The sequence below is a fragment of the Maylandia zebra genome, linkage group LG2 (assembly GCF_041146795.1).
Source record: "Maylandia zebra isolate NMK-2024a linkage group LG2, Mzebra_GT3a, whole genome shotgun sequence".
Lineage (NCBI taxonomy): Eukaryota > Metazoa > Chordata > Actinopteri > Cichliformes > Cichlidae > Maylandia > Maylandia zebra.
Window position 1 is genome coordinate 32595572 of NC_135168.1, and position 19747 is coordinate 32615318.

General features: G+C 41.5%; 2 protein-coding genes and 1 long non-coding RNA gene across 4 annotated transcripts; 2 read left to right on the plus strand and 1 right to left on the minus strand.

Annotated features, from left to right (window-relative positions):
- Positions 1–147: 147 nt before the first annotated feature.
- sh3bgrl (SH3 domain binding glutamate-rich protein like) lies at positions 148–13204 on the plus strand. The gene is made up of 4 exons (XM_004563243.5): positions 148–433; positions 8839–9024; positions 11832–11912; positions 12293–13204. Exons 1-4 carry the CDS (start codon positions 389–391, stop codon positions 12329–12331), a joined length of 351 nt encoding a protein of 116 aa, XP_004563300.1. The 5' UTR covers positions 148–388; the 3' UTR covers positions 12332–13204.
- On the minus strand, positions 11186–18788 carry LOC143421534 (uncharacterized). 2 transcript variants are annotated; one of them, XR_013101211.1, is made up of 3 exons: positions 18688–18788; positions 16083–16157; positions 11186–11495 (listed from the first exon to the last, which is right to left on the minus strand). It is a non-coding gene; the product is annotated as an uncharacterized LOC143421534 (long non-coding RNA). The 2 variants fall into 2 exon arrangements; XR_013101213.1 differs by lacking the exon at positions 18688–18788 and adding an exon at positions 18367–18464.
- On the plus strand, positions 14430–16586 carry si:dkey-237j10.2 (uncharacterized). The gene is made up of 2 exons (XM_004563244.4): positions 14430–14677; positions 15628–16586. The coding sequence occupies exons 1-2, from the start codon at positions 14509–14511 to the stop codon at positions 16296–16298; spliced, it is 840 nt and encodes a 279-aa protein (XP_004563301.2). The 5' UTR covers positions 14430–14508; the 3' UTR covers positions 16299–16586.
- Positions 18789–19747: the final 959 nt, after the last annotated feature.

The following is a 19747-nucleotide window of genomic DNA, read 5'->3' on the forward strand; positions in this document are numbered from 1 at the left end:
ATATTCAGGCAGTATAACCCCGTTGCCATCTTGACAGGCCACCTCTCTGTGCGTGTACCAGTCTGAGAGTGTGTGCTTTTCAGCTCCACACACACACACAAACGGAGAGAGAGAGAGAGGCTAGAAGGGGCGGGGAGGCAGAGTGGAGGCGGGGGAGGAATGCAAAGCTCCATCCAGTGCTGAGGACCGGAGCATTTGCGCAGATCGTCTGCGCTGTCTACCAGAGACTGGTACGTTATTTCAGCCTCGGAAGTTTGTTGCTGTAGTTTTTTCTCCTTTGTGTCTCGCTGCTCAGCCGCCCACCTGCACAGTGTCTGCGAGCAGCAGAGCAAGCAGCCGACCAGCTCAGCCCGCCGGACTTTTGTGACAACAGCATCAGGGAGATAAGATGGTGATCAAAGTGTACATAGCATCGTCCTCTGGATCCACTTCGGTAAGATTCGGGGTGATTGCGTGTGGCTTGTGTGCGTACGAGGTGATTGGGGGGTGTATATGCAGCAGCCAGGCCGAACTTTTTTATTCTACTTAACTGATGTCCACCGGGCTGTCATCCTCTCACTGCGCGGGGTGGCCTGACTCATCAGTAAGCATGCAGCTCTGCCGTCCACCACACTTTGAACGCAGCTCGAGTCTCTCCTTGATTTTCTTTTAACTTCGTGCACAGAGAAAGGGGCAGGGAGGAAGTTTGAGGAGCGAGCGGGCGTCTGTCTCTCTCAGCTGCGGTTTGTCACAGTGCTTCCTGGAGTGGCAGTTTATTGGGTTTTTCAGCTGAAACTAGACTGTGAACAGGAAAGACATGCAGAAAATAAAAAAATCAATAGATGAACTTAAAACGATGTGCAGTGTCACCTGATGCCAGAGCAGGACTCTTGTTTTCCTTCAGTAGAGAGGACATTCTTTTAGCTCCAGACTTGCCAGTTTCTTCCAGAGTGCAGAGGAATGATGGTGATGCAATTCTCCAGGGCCCCCCTTTTAGACAAGCAGCTGCAGCCCTGAAGTAGGGTTTAAGACTTCTGGATCAACATAAACACGAGCATGCAGAAGCGCATTAAACATTGAGTTCTTGCACACTGTATCCTACAACTAGTCAACATCAGATGCGATGAAAACATTGCATTTAGCATCGCGCCTGGTGTCTGCAAAGTCTCAAAACTGTAAACGTGCAAATTTTATCAGGAGAAATGCTCCCAAAAAAAGAACCTTTAAAGATTCCTTTGATAAAAGTGTCCAACTTTATAGTCCCTTGTGCTTTAGATCACCTGTAGGGCGATTTTCCTTCCGCCAGCCGTTTGTTTTCACAGCTCACATACAGGAAATAATCAAACAGAGCCTCCTTTCAGTTGGACTGCTCTGAGTGACTTTATTGCCCTGACAGTAAATGACATTTGCACAGGCTCAGCAGCAGGCTTTAGAAAGTGTACTTTATTGGTCCCCGTGGGGAAAATCCCTCTCTGCATTTAACCCATTCACTCAGTGAAGCAGTGGGCAGCCACTGGGCGCCCGGGGAGCAGTGTGTAGGGACGGTACCTTGCTCAGGGGTACCTCAGGGTAGTTGTTCAGGGGAATCGAACCCCCGACCTTCCGATCATGGGGCCACCACTCTACCTACTGAGCTATCCCTGCCCAGGAGCTTCCTGTAGAGTCAGAGTGGAGTGAGTTTAGAGCCAGCGATGCCATCAGCGTCCTGGAGTCTGTCTGGGAAAGTGCATTACCTCTCATTGATTTGTTTTTGGTTAAGTCCTCTAGAAGAGGCGTACGAGCTTTTGCACTGTTTTCATAGTCAGCAGAGCAGCAGCGTTAGAGTTCATTTTGTTTGTTCTTACCATGTTTAACTCATTCCCTTTGATTTTTATTTTAGCAGATGCACTATTGTAGATTATTAAAGCATTTACTGAATGTCTGAATTACACAATATTTAAAATCTCTCTTCGCACATTAGCATGAGCAGGCTGCTGAGCGGGAAATCGTGGCGAAAAGCCTCTGTCGCAACTAAGCTTGCTTTTTTGCGTCCGTGTCTACAAAACAGTGTCATCACATTCCTCTACCCAGCCCCATCTGATACTACATTAAGCACTCGAGTATAAATAAGAATGTGCAGAGAGGAACATCCAAAAACAGGGAGATAAGTAGGAGTATTTAAAAAAAATAATATTTCAAGTGTTTTTTGTTCCACAGAGGAAACTGAATGCAGGTCAGAGCAGCAGACTGTGTGAAGTTAGCCAGAGGGCTATATGAGGTTCAGCACTTGACAAACTACAACAGTCAGCATCATCCAGATAGATGGTTTTGTTTTCCAAGACATTAAGTTCTCCTTTGTGTTCGAGCATTGTGTTAGCTTTTGGGGCTGATTGATTTCATGTGAAAGCTGATCCGTACAAGAGTCAAAGGTCAAAAACAAAGTACTGTTATTTGATTGAGCTTCAGTATTAGTTTGTCATAGAAGAGCACAACATCAGATTTACAGTATGTGTCAATAGACAGATTCCAGTTAGAAAAGGCTACAGTATGGTAATGAAAAAAAGAACTGAGGTGAGTTATGTCAACAGTACTGTTCCTCAAAATATGATTTAGCAAAATGCCACAAACTCCAGTTGCATACGTTGCTGCCACTTGGAAAAAACAGGTTTTTTTCTGACAGAAAAAAATGGAAAAAAGGGAACAACAATAAAATTCCAGAAGAATATGATGAGGAAATACTTTATCCCCAAAATTGGGAAATTACCATGTCCCCAAAACATTAAAAAACATAGCTCTATAAAAATAAAACTATCAGAAAAGAAATAGATCTAAAAAATAGATCACTTTACACTAAAGAAATACATATAAGAAATAAATACACAATGTGAGTATTCTGGTAGGAGATGGTAAATGTATACAGTTGTAATTAGAAGTTCAGATACATCCACCATGGTCATGCATGACATGTTATTTTTTTCAGATTTCCTATATCCAAAAACATAAACTTGGTACAAAAGTTTGAAATCGTTTCAGGTTTTCTCTGATATACACAACTTGCCAAGTTTACATACAGGCGCAAGTATATACATATACACTCACCTTGATCAGGCACTTTTGGTATCAACAAGCGTCGGGCATAATTCTGGATCGATATCTGACCATTCTTCTTGGCAGAATTGGTAGAGTTCATTTAATCTAGCTGGTTTGTTTGCACAGGCCTGGCTTTTAATCATAGTCCCAAAATATTAAATAGGGTTGAGGTCGGGGCTTTGGGAAGGCCATTACAGAAGCTAATTGCTAGCATGTGTTATCCATTCCAAAACCAGTGTTTGGATCATTGTCCTGTTGGAACGCAACTCTCTGAGTAACTTTCAACACTTTATCAGTTGATTTAAAATGAAGTTAAAGAATTTGGAGGTAGTCCTCCTTCTTCATTAACAAGAGCATAATGCTAGCCTTTCAAACCTAACAATAGTGTACCAACTGTCGAGCATAATGCTACCACCACCATGCTTGACAGTTGGTACACCTTTACTCCTGCAACACACCTCTTGTCATTGTAGCCAAACAGCTCAATATTTATCCCATCTGAACATAAAACCTTTCCCCAGGAGACATTTGCATTGTGATGTTGAGTTCGTGAAGTCCCATTTTGAAGCTTTAAGATGGCATTATAGCCAAAAACCATCTTGGTTTTTTGAAGCCACAAGTGGCCATGTTTTGGTTTTGAGTGCTAAAAGAGAAAGACACAGCTATAGACAGTATGGATGTGTCTCACAGGGAGAGACACCCATGTTTAGTGGCTACAATCGTAGACTAACTCAAGGTACAATACTACGAGGACTCAGTATTATCAGCACTACCTCCAGGAGCGACTAGTGAGTAACATTAACAGTGGAATCTGTTAACAGTGCCTGCACGCTTTTATAAAAACAGCCATATTTTGTGCCAGTGCAAGAAGCTGTGTGCAATATATTGCCAAGTGGCCGTTTGATGAACTGGTGTTTTTGGCACTTTCCCACATCGGTTTCAGTTTTTATCCCTGGAGGTTGCTGCTTGACTTTGGTCTGAGCTAGTTATACAGTATGAAGGAGGGTATCACAATGTGAACTGACATTATTGTATTTCCACCCAGTAATGTGAAGCAGAGCATTTCAATCACTTAGATATATAATATTGTGCTTTCGTGTAAGTTCTCTAGGGATGTTTTCAATCCTGTTGCTAATGGCTCTTTAAAACATAACCCAAATTTCTGATGTTGTATTTGTATGTAAAATATCTTTTATAGAATGCCACCGGGTATCTCAACTGCGCCTGGTTTTGAGCGAGGCCAAGTTTGCCTAACAAACTAGAATCTTTTTTTCCTTAAATACACATATGCCAATGCACATATGCACCTACAACAGTATATCTAGACCATAGACCACAAGGTCGACTTAAACTGCAAATGTCTAACGAGCCAAAGGCACTGGCCAGCACCACGGCACATTTCCTCCCTCATTTCCATGCCTGAACTGCAGCCACACTGTTTTACAATTTCCTTATTGTCACAATAAATGCTCTGTGAATCTGTAATAACCTGAGATGCTGTGGACATGCAGTGTAACTCTCTATGCCCAGGACTTTCGCCCTCAGAATGTCAGCCTTATCATGCTTTTCCCTATTGTGGATTTGATGTTAAGGTTTATAGGTCAGACGTGATTTGGGCTGGTGCTACAGTTCGTTTCTATATCAGCTAATTTTGTTGCTGTTTCACCTCCAGGCAGCAGTATGGGAATTCAGCCAGAGCAACAGTGTAAGGCTCTTTTGTAACTATATTGTAATGCTGACTGAGTACAGGACTGGGTGGAGGCTACTGCTTTTGGTACTTTTCCAGTAAGCAACTGTTTTCAGCTGAAATCAGACATGATCTAATCAAGACAAACGTTTATCCCTTATGAGCATACAGGCCAGGGGTTGATTCATGTTTCCTCTTGGTGCAAAGAGTGGTTTCTTTCCCATATTCAAATGTTGGGCTTCCGGGGAATATGAAAGGCTATTTGCCTTATCTGTGAAGAGCAACTGACGTTTTAAACATGTTTTCTTTCCTGTCTTATTGAAATTAACATGAGCTGAACCCAGCCCTTAATCAGATGGGGTATTCAATTAGTGTCCACCATATTGATCTAAGCCAGTGTTGTGGATACGGTCCATCCAATCAATTCTTGTCATTGTCTGGCAGCTGTTAATGCCAGAGTTCTGACCTTTTCTGGGATTGATCATGTCTGGATGTGGATTGTCCTGCCATAACTCTCTCACATGATGATAAGGCATGTAAACCAAAGTTCACGTGGTGCAGATTCCACCTCCTTCAACTGTATTCAACTCAGATTCTAGTCAGTCAACAATAATCATTCATGTAACGATATACAGTAAGTTCCGCTGAACTTACTACCAAAAACTAGTTGTTCTTTTAATTAATAATAAACTTAATCTGTACTTCAATCTGTAACTTTAGTACAGGCAAAAGAAAGTTTCAAAAGACTATGAAGTACTTGGAAAAAGTCAGTACACCCTTACTGGTTCCAAAGAAAATAAGATGGCAAGTAGCAGCCAGGCGATGATAACCAAATGCACTTGATTAAAGTGTGAGCACCTATAGGAAAGCAGATGTTGTGGCAGTTTTTGTGGTTTGGAAGAGTGCCACAATCTTCCCAGGAATGGACGTCCCAGTAAATTCACCCTAAGGTCAGAGTTTGCGATGCTCAAAGAAACTGCAAAAACCCAAGAGCTCTCAGTCTGCAGGCCTCAGATAGCATGTTAAACGTTAAAGTTCATTGAGTACAATTAGAAAAAGACTCAACAAGTATGGCCTGTTTGGAAGGTGTTGGCAGCAGAAAAGAACATGGGAGCATGCCTCGGGTTTGCAAAGATGCATCTGAACAAACTGCAAGACTTCTGGAACAATGTCCTTTGGACAGAGAAATCAAAGTTTAGATGTTGGCGTAAAACAAACACAGCATATCAGCACAAACACCTTGTAGCAACCGTCAACAACGGTGGTAGAAGGTTGATGATTTGGACCGGGTACCTTGCGGTCACTGAGTTCACCTTGAGCTCACAGGACTGCATAGACTATTGTGAAAACTTTCTTTTTTACATGACTGTATGTATCTTTTTAGACATACTGGTTTGTGCTTAGCATGGCAACTTTTAAGAGCAGATAGTCGGTGGGTAACAATGGTCTCGTTTAATTTTAACCAAGTAATAATTAAGAAATTTAAACTATATTAAACAAGTGTTCCTGACTTTAAAGCTCAGGCAAGCTATCCGGCAATGTCTGCTATGACTTCAAAAGCATAGTTTGATATATTTTCATATTCTAATAAATCCCTGGAGTTGTCCTACTGGAGTTGTTTATCAAGGTTTCGGACATCCTAGTATAGTAAGCTAATGTGGAATTGCCTGAGTCATTCCATGGGTGTGTCCGTCAGCGTGGGTGTGATCAAATTTAATTACTGTGCCAAGTAAGTGCTATGATGGTAGTTATCAGTGATTTGAAGTGTTTGTTTCAGGCTCCTCTCTCCTAACCCAGATGAAATCAGTGTAGGTAGTCAGCAGTAAGTAATTGTGTGCGAGTGACTCGACACAGGAGACACGGCGCTAAGTGAGTGCTGCACAGCACCTTGAGCTAAACACTGACATCAGGGTGCTATCTTTCTCACAGTGACACCGCTAACATGTTGATGTTCAGCTGGCTTAATTTGATTGTAAGCCAGACTACTTAAGTAAGTTAAGCTTACTTTGATGGTGAAGATATTTAAACAGTCTGGCCTGAAGGAAAACTGCTTACCAATTGTGCAAGACATTCAATAACTGAATGTTATTCTATGACTGAACATCCAACTGCTGGAAATGTTAAAAGGACCGCTTGATTGATTAGGAATCATTGGGTTAGTACCACGAACGCCTGGATTAGATAGAGTAACACAGCTAATGCTGATCAGCATCTATGCAAAAGAAGCAACTCTGACATTAGCGCACCCTTTTTGGTTTTTGCATTATGTTCAGCTAAATACCAGTATTAATTTGCATGCTTGGACTCGATGCAAGAGAAGCATAGTTTATGGAAATGAAACCTCACACTTGCAGGTCTCTGCTGTAAGGCACATACTGGCCTGCCTCACACTTCTTTTTGTGTTCTTCTTCTTAAGAAGAAGAAGATGATTAGATGATTATCTTCTTCTTGAGAAGAAGGAATGATATAAAAGCATTCTGAAGAAATGGATAAGAAGTAAGTGTTTGTTTATTACCACACCCAAATCCAAGGACAGCCAGTTTTCTTTCACCAGGCGCTCAATTCGGGACTCAAGACATGAGGGAGCATTTCAGAGGCCCGGAGCTGGGAGCTCCCACTGCTCAATTAGAGTTACGGTGCAGATGGCATGTGGCCAGTTTGTCCTACAAATTAATTTTGCTTGGCAGCGGTACAATGTAGCCCTGTTGGACCAATGGCCTGAGTGCACCAAAGTGAAGCGGAAAACAGACCAAAGTATGAGAAACCTTATGCTTAACTTGTCGTTGTAGCATTTTGAGATTCAAATAATCTCCTGTGATTGTGCAAAACATGCACGTTAGGAGACACAGAGTCTATTAAAAAGCCTTTGAGGTTTCTGCTCGGTTGCTTTATGTTGCATTGCTTTTCGGGGCAGGTGGATAGACAGTGAGAGCTGGTTTTAGGACTTTGCCCTTTGGAGTGAAACTGCCATGATTCAGATTGCAGCCTGGCTGATCACAGAGCACTGTCCTCCATGCCTTAGTGAAGTTTCAACAGCTATTAAATAATCCACCTGTCTCATCTGCATGCCATAAAGCTGGGAGGAACCCTCGCACAGGGGCGTCAGGTCTGGCACAAAGATGATACATCGATCCTTATTATGTGTTTTCGTGGTGAAGTTGGTTTACTTTTGGTGTGTGTGTGCCGCTAAGACTGAATGTGTGTCTCTGTGTGTGTGTGTGTGTCTCCATTCAGCAGGCCTTATTTGGCTCGTGTTTGACCAGTTACCTCCTCTCAAGTCCCAGAGGAGCTAATGTTTCCGTCTGGCCTTGTAGGGCCATCCTCCCTCTTAAACACACCCACTGAGAGCTCATTGGACCACAACTTCTCACACACGCACACACACACACAGAAAGACACAGAAGGAGGAAGAAAACAAAGTTAAACACTCACTTTTATGCAGACTGTAGCTTCTTCTTCATCTGTCAGCAGGATGCATTTAGGCTTCTTTGTAAAGAGATGAAACCTTGCAAGATATCACCGTGGCAACCTTGATAGACCTTTATTTCCTTGTTAGTTGTAGAGCTGCATCCCCTTAGATAAAAATGTTGCTTTGCAACAAGCCGGATAGACTATTTTAGAAGTGTGACAAATGACAAATGTGTTAATGTTTAATTTAGTGCTTTTTCCAGTGCAGCAGGATATCCTCCTGTCGAAATCAATCGCATTTGCATAAAATCCCAGACAGTGAGAAAAACAGTGCAGCCTTTGACTAATTTTGAGATGCTTTTATTTTAAACATTTCCTCTGATAATGTGGGGAATTACTGGTGTCTGCAGGCTTCTTCACTGTATGGTGTGTTTTTTGATACAGATGAAGTATAATCTGTGCCTGCTTAGCCTTTCCCATGTTCCCACTTCCTTTACTTACTAGCAGAGTGGTAACTTAGTAACAGAGAGTCAGTGATCTCTGTAGTTCTCACAGGAGAGAAAAAGTCTCCTTATTTCTAAAACAGACTCATGACAGCATGATGAACTGAGGCTCTTGTGTTTCCTCATACGGCTGAGTCATGTTTAACCGACAACTTCCCCCTCTACCATCTTTTCTCATCCACCCGCACACAGATTAAAAAGCAGCAGCAGGATGTGATGGGCTTCCTGGCGGCCAATAAGATCGAGTTCGAGGAGTGTGACATCGCAGCCAACGAGGCTAACAGGAAGTGGATGAGGGAGAATGTCCCAGAGGAATCCAGGCCTGCCACGGGGAACCCGCTCCCCCCACAGATATTTAATGAAACCAAATATTGCGGGGTAAGACACGCACGTGCACACACATGAAATTATTTGCATGCGATCATCTAAGCAGCTACTGTTGTGATAATAAAGCTCATGTCTTCAAGACCACCTGATTAAAAGTTGACCTCAAGTATACAGAGTGTACAGGCGTCATTTATCCCTTTGTTTTGGGTTTATAGACTGCAGCTTCACTGTTCTTTCAGTAGCTGCTGTGCTCAGTGAAAAGGCTTTAATAAAAATACACTCCGTACACTCCCTTCCCAGCACCGCAGAGCTGCCAAACATAGTTAGCAAATAGCTGGTGAACACAGTGGGGAATCTAGCAACTTACAAGACAGCTAGTTTTTTTAAAAGTGGAAACAGAGTTTTTGGAGACTAAAGCTGATACAAAACACGTAAGGTCTCAATATGTCACTGTTCTGCTGCCCCTACGGACGGTAAATAAACAATGGACATAACCCCTGGGTCTGAAAGAATAAACTAATGCAAACTACCTTTAATTTACTTTCTAATGGGCAATAGGGGGAGCTTGTTTACCGTACTTGTCATTTGATCTATAGCCTAATAAATGCTCTCCTGCTGAGTTTATGTTCAGTTTTAAACCTGACTGCTTGCAACATCGTGGCCATTTTTGTAAATGATTTATAGTAAAACTGGTGACAAATCAGGGTGTCTTTTAAGGTATGGTTTCATTTTTAACGTAGTAAATGTGTGTATGCATGTATCAGGCAAAACTCAAGGCTGCTAACATGTTAAGTGAATCACACTGATTATCTCTTCATCATGACACCTGTTAGTGGTTGGGATGTATGAGGGAACAAGAGAACATTTTGTCCTCAAAGTTCATGTTAGAAGTAGGAAAAATGGACAAGTGAAAGGATTTGAGAGAGTTTGACAAGAACCAAATGTTGATGGTTAGACGACTGGGACAGAGCATCTCTTAAACTGCAGCTCTTGTGGGATGTTCCAGGCCAGTGATGAACCACTGACAGAGTCATGAGCGGCCAAGGATCACTGATGCATGTGGGAAGTGAAGACTGGCTTGTGTAGTCCAATCCAATCTGGCTGCCCATGCTGACTGCTGTCCACCAACAATGGGGACGTGAGCATCAGAACTGGACCATGGAGCAATGGAAGAAGGTGGCCTGGTCACATTGAAGGCCAGTTGTCTGTGTGCATCGCTTACCAGGGAAATACCTGACACTAGGATGCCCTATGGGAAGAAGGCAAGCTAGAGGAAGCAGTGCAATGCTTTAGATATTGTTCTGCAGGGTTCAGTCCTGCCATTAATTTAGATGCTACTTTGACCCGTACCACCTACCACTGTTGCAGACCATTAACGTGTTCTGCCACAAAGCAGAAATAGTTCAGGAATGGTTTGAGAAGCACAACAATGAGTTTGAGGTGTTGACTTGGCCTCCAAAGTCGAGCATCTGTGGAACGTGCTGGACAAACAATGATACATGGAGATCCCACCTCTCAACTACAGGAGTGAAAGTATCTGTTGCTAATTTGGTGCCAGATACCACAGCACACCTTCAGGGGTCTAGTGGAGTCCATGCCTCCGCGGGTCAGAGCTGTATTGGGAGCGAAAGGGGGACCAACCCAATAATAGACAGGCGGTCAGAATGTTATGCTTGATCAGGGTATATATATGTACGTATATCCTCCTTAACAAACAGGCCAATCTGAACAAAACTTTGTTGAACATCATCACTCAGACACTGATTATTAGCATCTGTATGTGTTAAAAAAAACAAACATTTATTATAGATCCAAATTCTTTTCATATTCCTCATGACCCTGCAGATGTAAGGCTATGTTCTGTTTGCGTTTATTTTTATGTTCAGTCATAATACAGAGTCCATACGTAACTTAACAGTCACCAAAATTTGTATCCTCTACAAAAATGTAATTGAGTCACCAGGTCACAGGCCTGCGATTTGCCTCACTTCTAGTGAAAAAGCATATATAGTGATTTCTTAGTCATCCACCTCTTATTTGAGAAGTCCACAAACCAATGCATGACATCAACCAGTCTATAGGAGGAGCTATATCCAGACTGACTTTAAGACTTTAAGAAGTTTTCTTGCAATGGCTGTATAAATACACTAATCGCACAATTAAAAAAAACAAAACAATTGTAGGCATTAAGTCTTAAAATGTGACACATGAATTCTGCTTTCCTCTGTTTACTTCCCCATTCATTTTTTTCTATTCAGGAATCAGTTTGGCAGCTGTGCTGATCAGACATACTCTACCAAACACTACACAAACCTGATGCACTGTGTTAGCAGATGTTCGTTTACTCCCTTTGTAAACACTTGGGGCCTTTAGCATGCGTGCACTGTGGCATCATCCTGTGCTGCTAATGGGTGGCTCAAAGTGAAGGTGCACTTGCAGCATGGGCTGTATTGAATGTCACAGACAAAGACGACAGGGATGCTCGCAGCTGTAGAGCTCTTTTGAAAAATCAGTTTTGTGCCCTGGTGGAGAAAGAGGAAGAAGACAAAGGGTCAGAGAAGGAGCGAGGGATCAGGAAAGTGCGAGACGGCTAAACCCTAGACGGGCTGAACGTGTTAGCTTGTTTACCCTGCGCTGCATTCTCAAAAGACAATGCCCTCCTATCACACTGACTGCCGAGGTCTGTCCTTGGACAGATAACACAACCTCAACTGTTTCTCACAGCCGCCCAGATTGTTGCCTCAGGCCGCACACGCTCAGAGGCTGTTTCAAATTATCAGCGTTCAGCTTCAGGAGAGCCGGATCTTCTGATTGATCGGCCTTAAACCTCTCTGTTTGTGTTTCTTCCTGCTTCGCAGAACTACGAGGCCTTCTTTGACGCCAGGGAGGAAAACGCCGTGTACGCATTTCTGGGTCTGACCGCTCCTCCGGGCTCTAAGGTAAGCTCACGGACACAGTAACACATGCTGGGTGACTGTCCCTCCTGAGAAGTGCATTCCTACACCCTCAGCCACATTTCCTGTAAAACAATCCTAAATATACACTCGTCTTCGCACTTTAATTTCCATAAAGAAAACACACATTACATAATACATCTGTTCATGATATCCACCACAGCAGGCCTCCTATCGGTTTTGCAGGCTCTCTCGCTCGCTGGCGCCTCCTCTCGGCCACAAAGGGGACTGCAGGGAGGTGTGCCAGTTACCATGGAGACAGAGGGGGTTTTCCTCTGAGCTGTGGCAAGGGATATATTAACCAGTATCCTCCATTTTAATATAACACACTCTGTCCCTTCCCTCTCTGTTTTTTTTCTCTCCAGGAGGCCGAGGCTCAAGCGAAGAAAGGAGCACAGCAGTAGCAGCTTCCCATCGTTCCCGTCCTGACACCTCAGGCCTAACCTACATCTGGACCCAGCCTTGCCTAGACCCGGGGGGGGGGGGGGGGGGGGGAATAGAAGCAACACCTTGCTCAGCTTATAAATATAATGAAGGTTTCGATGTACTTTTTCTCATGACGTTTCTGTTTCATAAATCTGCGTTCAGCCGTGCCTTGCTAGCTGTAGTTGAAAGGAGGTGCTAAAGCAGACTATTAAGGGTATCTAAAACAGCTCAGCTTCCTCCCGTTAATCTCAGCCTGATAGTCCTATTGGCCCAATGACATGTCAATCAGAGCATTACCGTGAATGTGTGACTACCCGATTGGGACGACATCATCAGACCCAGTGAAATATACAAAGACAGATTCACTGTTGGCCACAAACAACATCATCCAACCTTTGACTGTAAACATGAATATTATTGTTTTTTAGAGGTTTAATCAGTAGAAGTCTTAAATTTTTCAGCCAAATTGTGTGATCCAGTAACGGTTTTCTCTTACAGTCCCACCCGCTGAGTTTATAGTTACTTTCTGTCGTCTTAAAACTGTTTTATTAGCAAACCCTTTTTCTACAAGATGATATTTGCTTAACAGAAATGACAATACATGCAATTTTGGTGCTTTTTTTGTTTTGTTTTGGGGGAAGTTCTTGTTCCTATTAGAATAAATTTTTTTAACATGGTGTTGGTAAATCCCTGACTTACGTAAACTGGTACAATCGCTCCTCGGAATAAAACGGCAATGACACACAGACAAAAAGAATGACTCTTAAAACAGTCAGCCGATTTTGAAACGAGCTCTGCCTCCTCGCCCCGTGCTGTTCATTTTTTATGTACAATAAATAATTGTAAGTTGACTTGACTTGACGTGTCTGTTTTTGTTTTACTTTAGCGTGTGTCAGTCATCTCAGAAAGTATTCAGAACACGTAACTGTTTCGTAAATGTAGTTTTAAACAAATGCACTGTTTTAATCCATCTACATCCAGGAGACTGATATGTGTCGCTTCTCTAAAATTCTATTCAAAATCTCAATCTGAAGTAACTAAATAATAACAAGTATTCAGACACTTTACTGTGGCCCTCCAAACTGTGTCAGACTGGCAAACTCACGCTGGTCAAACACTTTACACCACATGTCAGGACCAAAGAGTCCCAGGAGTTGTCAGTGGACCTTCAAAATAAAACTCTCCCAATCAGGAAAAGCGCATGTAACCTATTCTAAAGCTCTGTGTGTTACCACCAGCCTCAACAGCTGTGAAATGTAAGAATAGACATTGATTAAATTTGACTGTAATAGCACAAATAGGTCCTATCTCAGATAGGTGTTCACTTTAACAGAACCTACCCAGAAGACTTGAAGCCACTAAAAGTACTAATGAAATTCAGAATGTGAAACCTCTGGAGCTGATTATCATTTGAATAACACATAAAGACAAAAACTGCATTTCAAAAGTGCTTTAAGTTCTGTAAGGCACCGTGTATTCTCTCACCAACTTAGTGGTAAGGACAGGAGTCCTAAGGTGAGATGCGTAAACCTTCCTTTCGAGGTTTCTTAAGGTTTGTGGATGGTTATATGATCAATAGAACCAAAAGAAAAGATTTCCCATATAAACATCTCATATGATGTCAGTTACATAACTGTTTCAAGGAAAACGAAACGAAATTGTATCAGACTGCTGTTTTTCAAACTAAAACAGCCTACCTCGTTTATCACAGCAGAGTTATTTTGATTGTTACTCTTTGAATTGGGTCTGATTCTGAGGTTATTAGCCACTAAACGCCACGTTATATAAACTTTTCCACAGACTTTAAATATAATTATTCTCTGACTTTGAATGAATGACTGTTACTTGAACTGAACTTTTCCTTTGCTTAAGTAACGGAGCAGGATACCACCTGCTCCTCAACCTGACGATGTTAACTTATCCTGTTATGTAAAAATGAGCTGTTCTCATTTTTTTAACTCAGATTTTCGGTTATAGATTAAATAAAGGAAGTGCCGGGGCGGGAAGGTGGAGGGGGCAGTTCTTATATGCAGAAGTGAAACCAGACTGGAGATCTTTATAACCGCACTTACAGTCACGCAGTGCCATTAGTGCATGCAAGTGACCGAAGAAGCAAAAGAGGCAGAGGAAAAAGAAGGCCAGTTACTAGGCGGGCATGTTGGCTGAAGGTTTTCTCAGACTGCTGGTGTACAGGGAGGAGAGAAAGTTTGCCTCCAATTCCAAGCAAAGGAGATTGCAGACAAGTGGTCATTGTGCTGATCCATCCAACTGTGCTCGCTCTGACTCGAGCTCTGCAGTCCCAGGGGTGCATTCAGCAGAAGCAGGTAAAAAAAAGAAGCCTTTTTTGCGATTACAAACAACAAAACATGTTGGAACAACTGTCCCATATTAGTGTGACAGACAGTTATTCTGCAGTGGGGTTTATGCAGTAACTTTGTATCCTGCTGCAGTCTAGTTCCCTCTAACTAACAAGCTTCCTCTTTTTGTTAAATGCAAACTTACCAACACACACACATCAACAGTCACTGGTTTAAAATGGTTGGTGGTGCAGTTGATAGAACTAACGCCTCACAACAAAAAGCTTTTTCTCTTAATTCAGTTAAGTTTTGGTTCATTTCCAGGCAGAGTTTGCTCATTCTGGTTATTTATTTATAGTTTGAACATGTTTAGTTTTAGGTTAGTTTGTGTTAGTTTTAGTCTTCGTGAATTCTTATTGTATGGAGGGCAGATGTCAGAGGTTAGATTTAGGAAAAGCAGTACAGAAACTACACGAAAAACACAGAACCTTCTGAAAGCAGTGAACTCACAGTCTTGTAAAAACCCAAAATGTTTCCGTCAAAGAATCGTCAGGCAAGTTTTGATCAAATTTTAGCAAACTAACAAACTATGAATATATTCTCTATACTTTTTGTTTTATTTTATTTTAGTTATTTTTCTTCACAAAATCACTTCATTTCGAGTTTTTTTTTGTTCAAAGGTGTGATTTTTATTCTCTTTTTATTTAACTATTATAACCTTTTTTTGAACGTAATAGAATAAAGTGTGGTACAGGTGACAGTGGATTTATGATATTTTAAAGGTAAAAACTTGTTGAATCTAAAACTAATAACACCCATATTGTAGTTTGGTTAAATAATTTAACAGCTGTATTAAATAATTAAATATAGCTAATAAGAAGCAATCCATTTGTAAATAATCATTTGTCCTTTATCTGGTTTCATATTGGGGAAAAAATTGTAAGCAAGCATGTAACCAGTTTCTCTTCTGTAATCAGGGATCATAGAGGAAGATCTAAACTCCAGCCAACCCCAGATTCTCAAAGTGGTGCCTCAGAGACGTGTAGCCCTCTCAATCCCTACTGACCTGTACCCCCTTTACATAGAAGACTGTAGCTTGCTGGAACAGTATCCAGACCTGCAGGTGGCTGACTCAGGCCGCATCACACACAATCTACTGAGAACTGCTGTCAGCCAGCATGATTTCTGCATCCAGTCTCCCATCTCTCAAGTTTGTCCAAGCACAGCCCAGCAAGAGCCACAGAATTCAGTACCATCCATACCAGACCAGGGTTATCTAGCAATGGGGGACAGTGTGAACATCAGCCTGGATCTGCCTGGATCGGGGCTAGAGCCCATGTCTAACTCGGTGCTGAACGGGCTGCTGGAGAAACAGCTGGAGGAGGTGTACATGCAGCATCTAACTGAGAACTTAGCTCGGTGCAACTCCCACCTGGGGAACAGCCTCCTGCACGGCCTGGTGCCCCCGCCGCAGCCTAGCAGCCAGTCAGAGGGGCCAGACTCATTACTGGGATGCATGGAAGAAAGCACAGAAGACAGCAGCAGTAAAATTAGTTATCTGAACACCCATAACTTAGTGCCCTGCTCCTCCAACTTCAGCTCCCCAGTGTTGAGGATTTCAGAGGCAGAAAATCCTCATCCGCAATGATCCTGCAAAAGCTTTAAATATTGTGACCTAGACGACTTTGCTTCAGTGCTTCACACCCAAGTTTACACACACACAATTGTATCCACTATATCAGTGCTATTTTTATACAAAGCCTTGCTCTCTTGCTTAAGATGCCTGAAACTTAGTTGCTTTCATATGCCATCTTCTGTTAGATTTGAGTATTACACCACCGGGGAGCTACTTGTTATACATTCAAATGTATTTTACTGACTTATAGTTGGGAATGTGTTAAGTGTTTGATTTATAATAAAGCAAGATATAACAAAGTATCAGCTTGTGGTTGTTTACAACTGCGTTTTATTAATCTGTTGCTTTTTACCAACACCTGTAAAGCCATCTTGTACCCATCTACTTACTTAGACAGCAGAAGGCTGGATATTGACATTTATGTGCGCTATGAAAAAATATGGTGTGCAAAGGTTTTTGCTACCAAATAACTGATTCAAGTGTGATTACAAAAAGCCTTCGGACTGCCTGATATCTAATAGAGGTCAGGAGAAAAAGGTGATAATGCTGGCATGTTAGCAACAGAGATTAAACACAACCCCACCGACAAGGCCCCCCTTTAACACAAGCACAAACTTTACATGTTATCGACCAGTTCTATGCAAACGTGTCTGATTAGGTTTCCATGATGATTTCCACGGGTGTATACACATCACCTAGTTTGATCTCCGCTGGCAGATAAAGGAATAGGAGAAAGCAGGTTCTTCCTGTAGTCCTGAGAAAGATGTTACCTTGTTAAGTTTAGAGAATAGGCTTTAGTACAGCTGTTTCCACCATGATTATTATTAGTAGTGGTTAGGTTTTTGTTTAAAGGGACCCGAAGATCACTCTAGCTTTGGCATCAACTGTCAGAGCAGCAGTCTCAAGAAATATGATTGATCTGGCTGCTAAGAGAAAACACAAATCGTCCTCACAAGTAGGCATCCTGCAGTGAGGTTAATGGTAATTCATTAACATGCACCAACATAATCTTTGGAAGCCTAAGGCATGCTATTCATCTGTGAAAAGAGATGGAAAACAGAGATTTAACTGAGGTTATCCTGTAATTAATAGATTAGAATTGGCAGTGTGATCAGGCTTTGTTATATGTAGCCTCTGTGTGGAGATTATGGCAGGTAAATCCAAGGTAATTTAGAGGAGCTAATCTAAAAATTGAATACAAAGACAAAGAACAGGGGTAAATTAGATTTAACTTGTGGGAGATGTATTAGTCCCAAACCGAGTGAACAGAGGAAATTAAGTTATTATGTTTCATCTGATATAAGCTTGAAGTCTATTGAGATGGATTCAAATACCTCATGTTTGTTGTTAAATGTGTTCATCTGAACCCAGTCTAACTTAACACTTGTTTCAACCAAGTCAAACTATCAGTCCGTGGGTTTTTTTGGTCAGTTTGCTCTGAGCTACAGTCTTTGTATTTTACTATCTGTCCATTACCAGCAAATTTATAATCATTTTCATCAATTCATTTTTAAGAGTTTTACTTCATCATGAATTCATTTTTATTTAAACCACTTCTCAATGACTTTCAGATTATGCTTAGCATTACATTTAGCTAAGCGTAGCTAAAGGTAATGCTATGTCAATGATGGTTAAATGTTTTGGATATTCTTGTAGCTAACTTGTTATTATCATCATTATTTTTTAGCTAACTATGAAACAATTCTACCACTACTTTTTTCTGCTATGCTATTTAACGTCAGTTTAGTGTTTCACAATATGTTAATCCAGCCCGTTAGCTAACAGTTTCAGCTGTTTTTAGCTATACGTTTAGCTAGCTATTTCAAGTATTTATTATTCACTCTGGCCCAGTATTCATGCTATTCTAATCATTTTTGCCCTCTCTTTGTCTATTTGAAGTCCTTATTCATAACTCACGCCTGTTCAGGATCACACAATTTATTTACTAAAATATTTTTTAATTTTTCTGATTAGCAAAGCTAATATTGCCACATACCAACTACTACAGAGGTATCCCTGAGCAGTGTAGGCTACCTCATGTTTTGAATCACTTCCCCACTTCACATTGATAACATTATACCTTATTAGGGGCCCTATCCAGTGTAATTACACAAGTGTTTTCAGCTGGTTGATTAGACCTCAGTAAAGGCAGAAGCAAGCAGGAGTTATTTAAGGTCCTGTGGTAGAAAGTGGAAGCTATTCAACTTTAACAGGTTCCGGCATCATCAAAAGGATGTGGTGTACTGGTATCCATGATGCATGCTGTTTACAGGGATTACAGGACATTAATTCATGCTTTAGCAAAATCAAGTGATATGAAAACCCATGACTGAAAATAGATTTTTTTTAAAACATAAAACTAAATTATCTGCAACTTAATAACTGAATTAAAATGGCATACCTGATTTAGGCTCGCACACAGGCAACATTAGAAATTTAGATTCAAGTCAGTTCAGAGCAGTTGTCTGACCTGAAACAGGACGGACGGCAGGCAGGAGGCTCTCAGTCAAGTCTGATACACAAGACAGTTTCCACCGTTTATAGGTGTGTACACCTACATTACACAACATTCATGGCTTTACATGTCCTATAATTAAATTGAGTTCTAAGCAAATAAAATTAATGAAGTGATTAAATTAATTAAGAATTAGTAGCTTTATTCTTATGAATTTGCAATACAAAACTACATAGTGAAAACACTCAGATGAGAGGGCATCTCTACTTATAGCACAGGTGTATGTGTAAGGTGTGATGAACAGTGACTCTGTGTCATTAAATGTTCTTGTGAACAAGTAACTTGGTATTTAAGTTACTACTGTTAAAGTAAAAGATGAATGAAAAGGGATTTAGGAAAAAAAAAGTAAACCTTGTTAGAAAGATCCGAATTTATAATGTTTGTTTGTGCTGATATTCCCAATCATGTATTATAGAATTTACACTGAACAAAAATATAAACGCAACACTTTTGTTTTTGCTCCCATTCCCCATGGGATGGACGTAGAGACCTAAAATTCATTCCAGATACACAATATAACCATCCCTCCCAAACAGTGGTCACAAATCAGTCCAAATGTGTGGTAGTGGGCACATCTGCTATATTGAGATAATCCATCCCACCTCACAGGTGTGCCACATCAGGATGCTGATCTGACATCATGAGTAGTGCACAGGTGTACCTCAGACTGCCCACAACAAAAGGCCACCCTGGAATGTGCAGTTTTTTGCGCTATTGGGGGTCTGGGGACCCAGAACCGGTCAGTATCTGGTGTGACCACCATTTGCCTCATGCAGTGCAACACATCGTCGCATGGAGTCTATCAGATTGTCAATTGTGGCCTGTGGAATGTTGGTCCACTCCACTTCAATGGCCGTGCGAGGTTGTTGGATATTCGTGGGAACTGGTACACGCTGTCGTATACGCCGGTCAAGCACATCCCGAACATGCTCAATGGGTGACATGT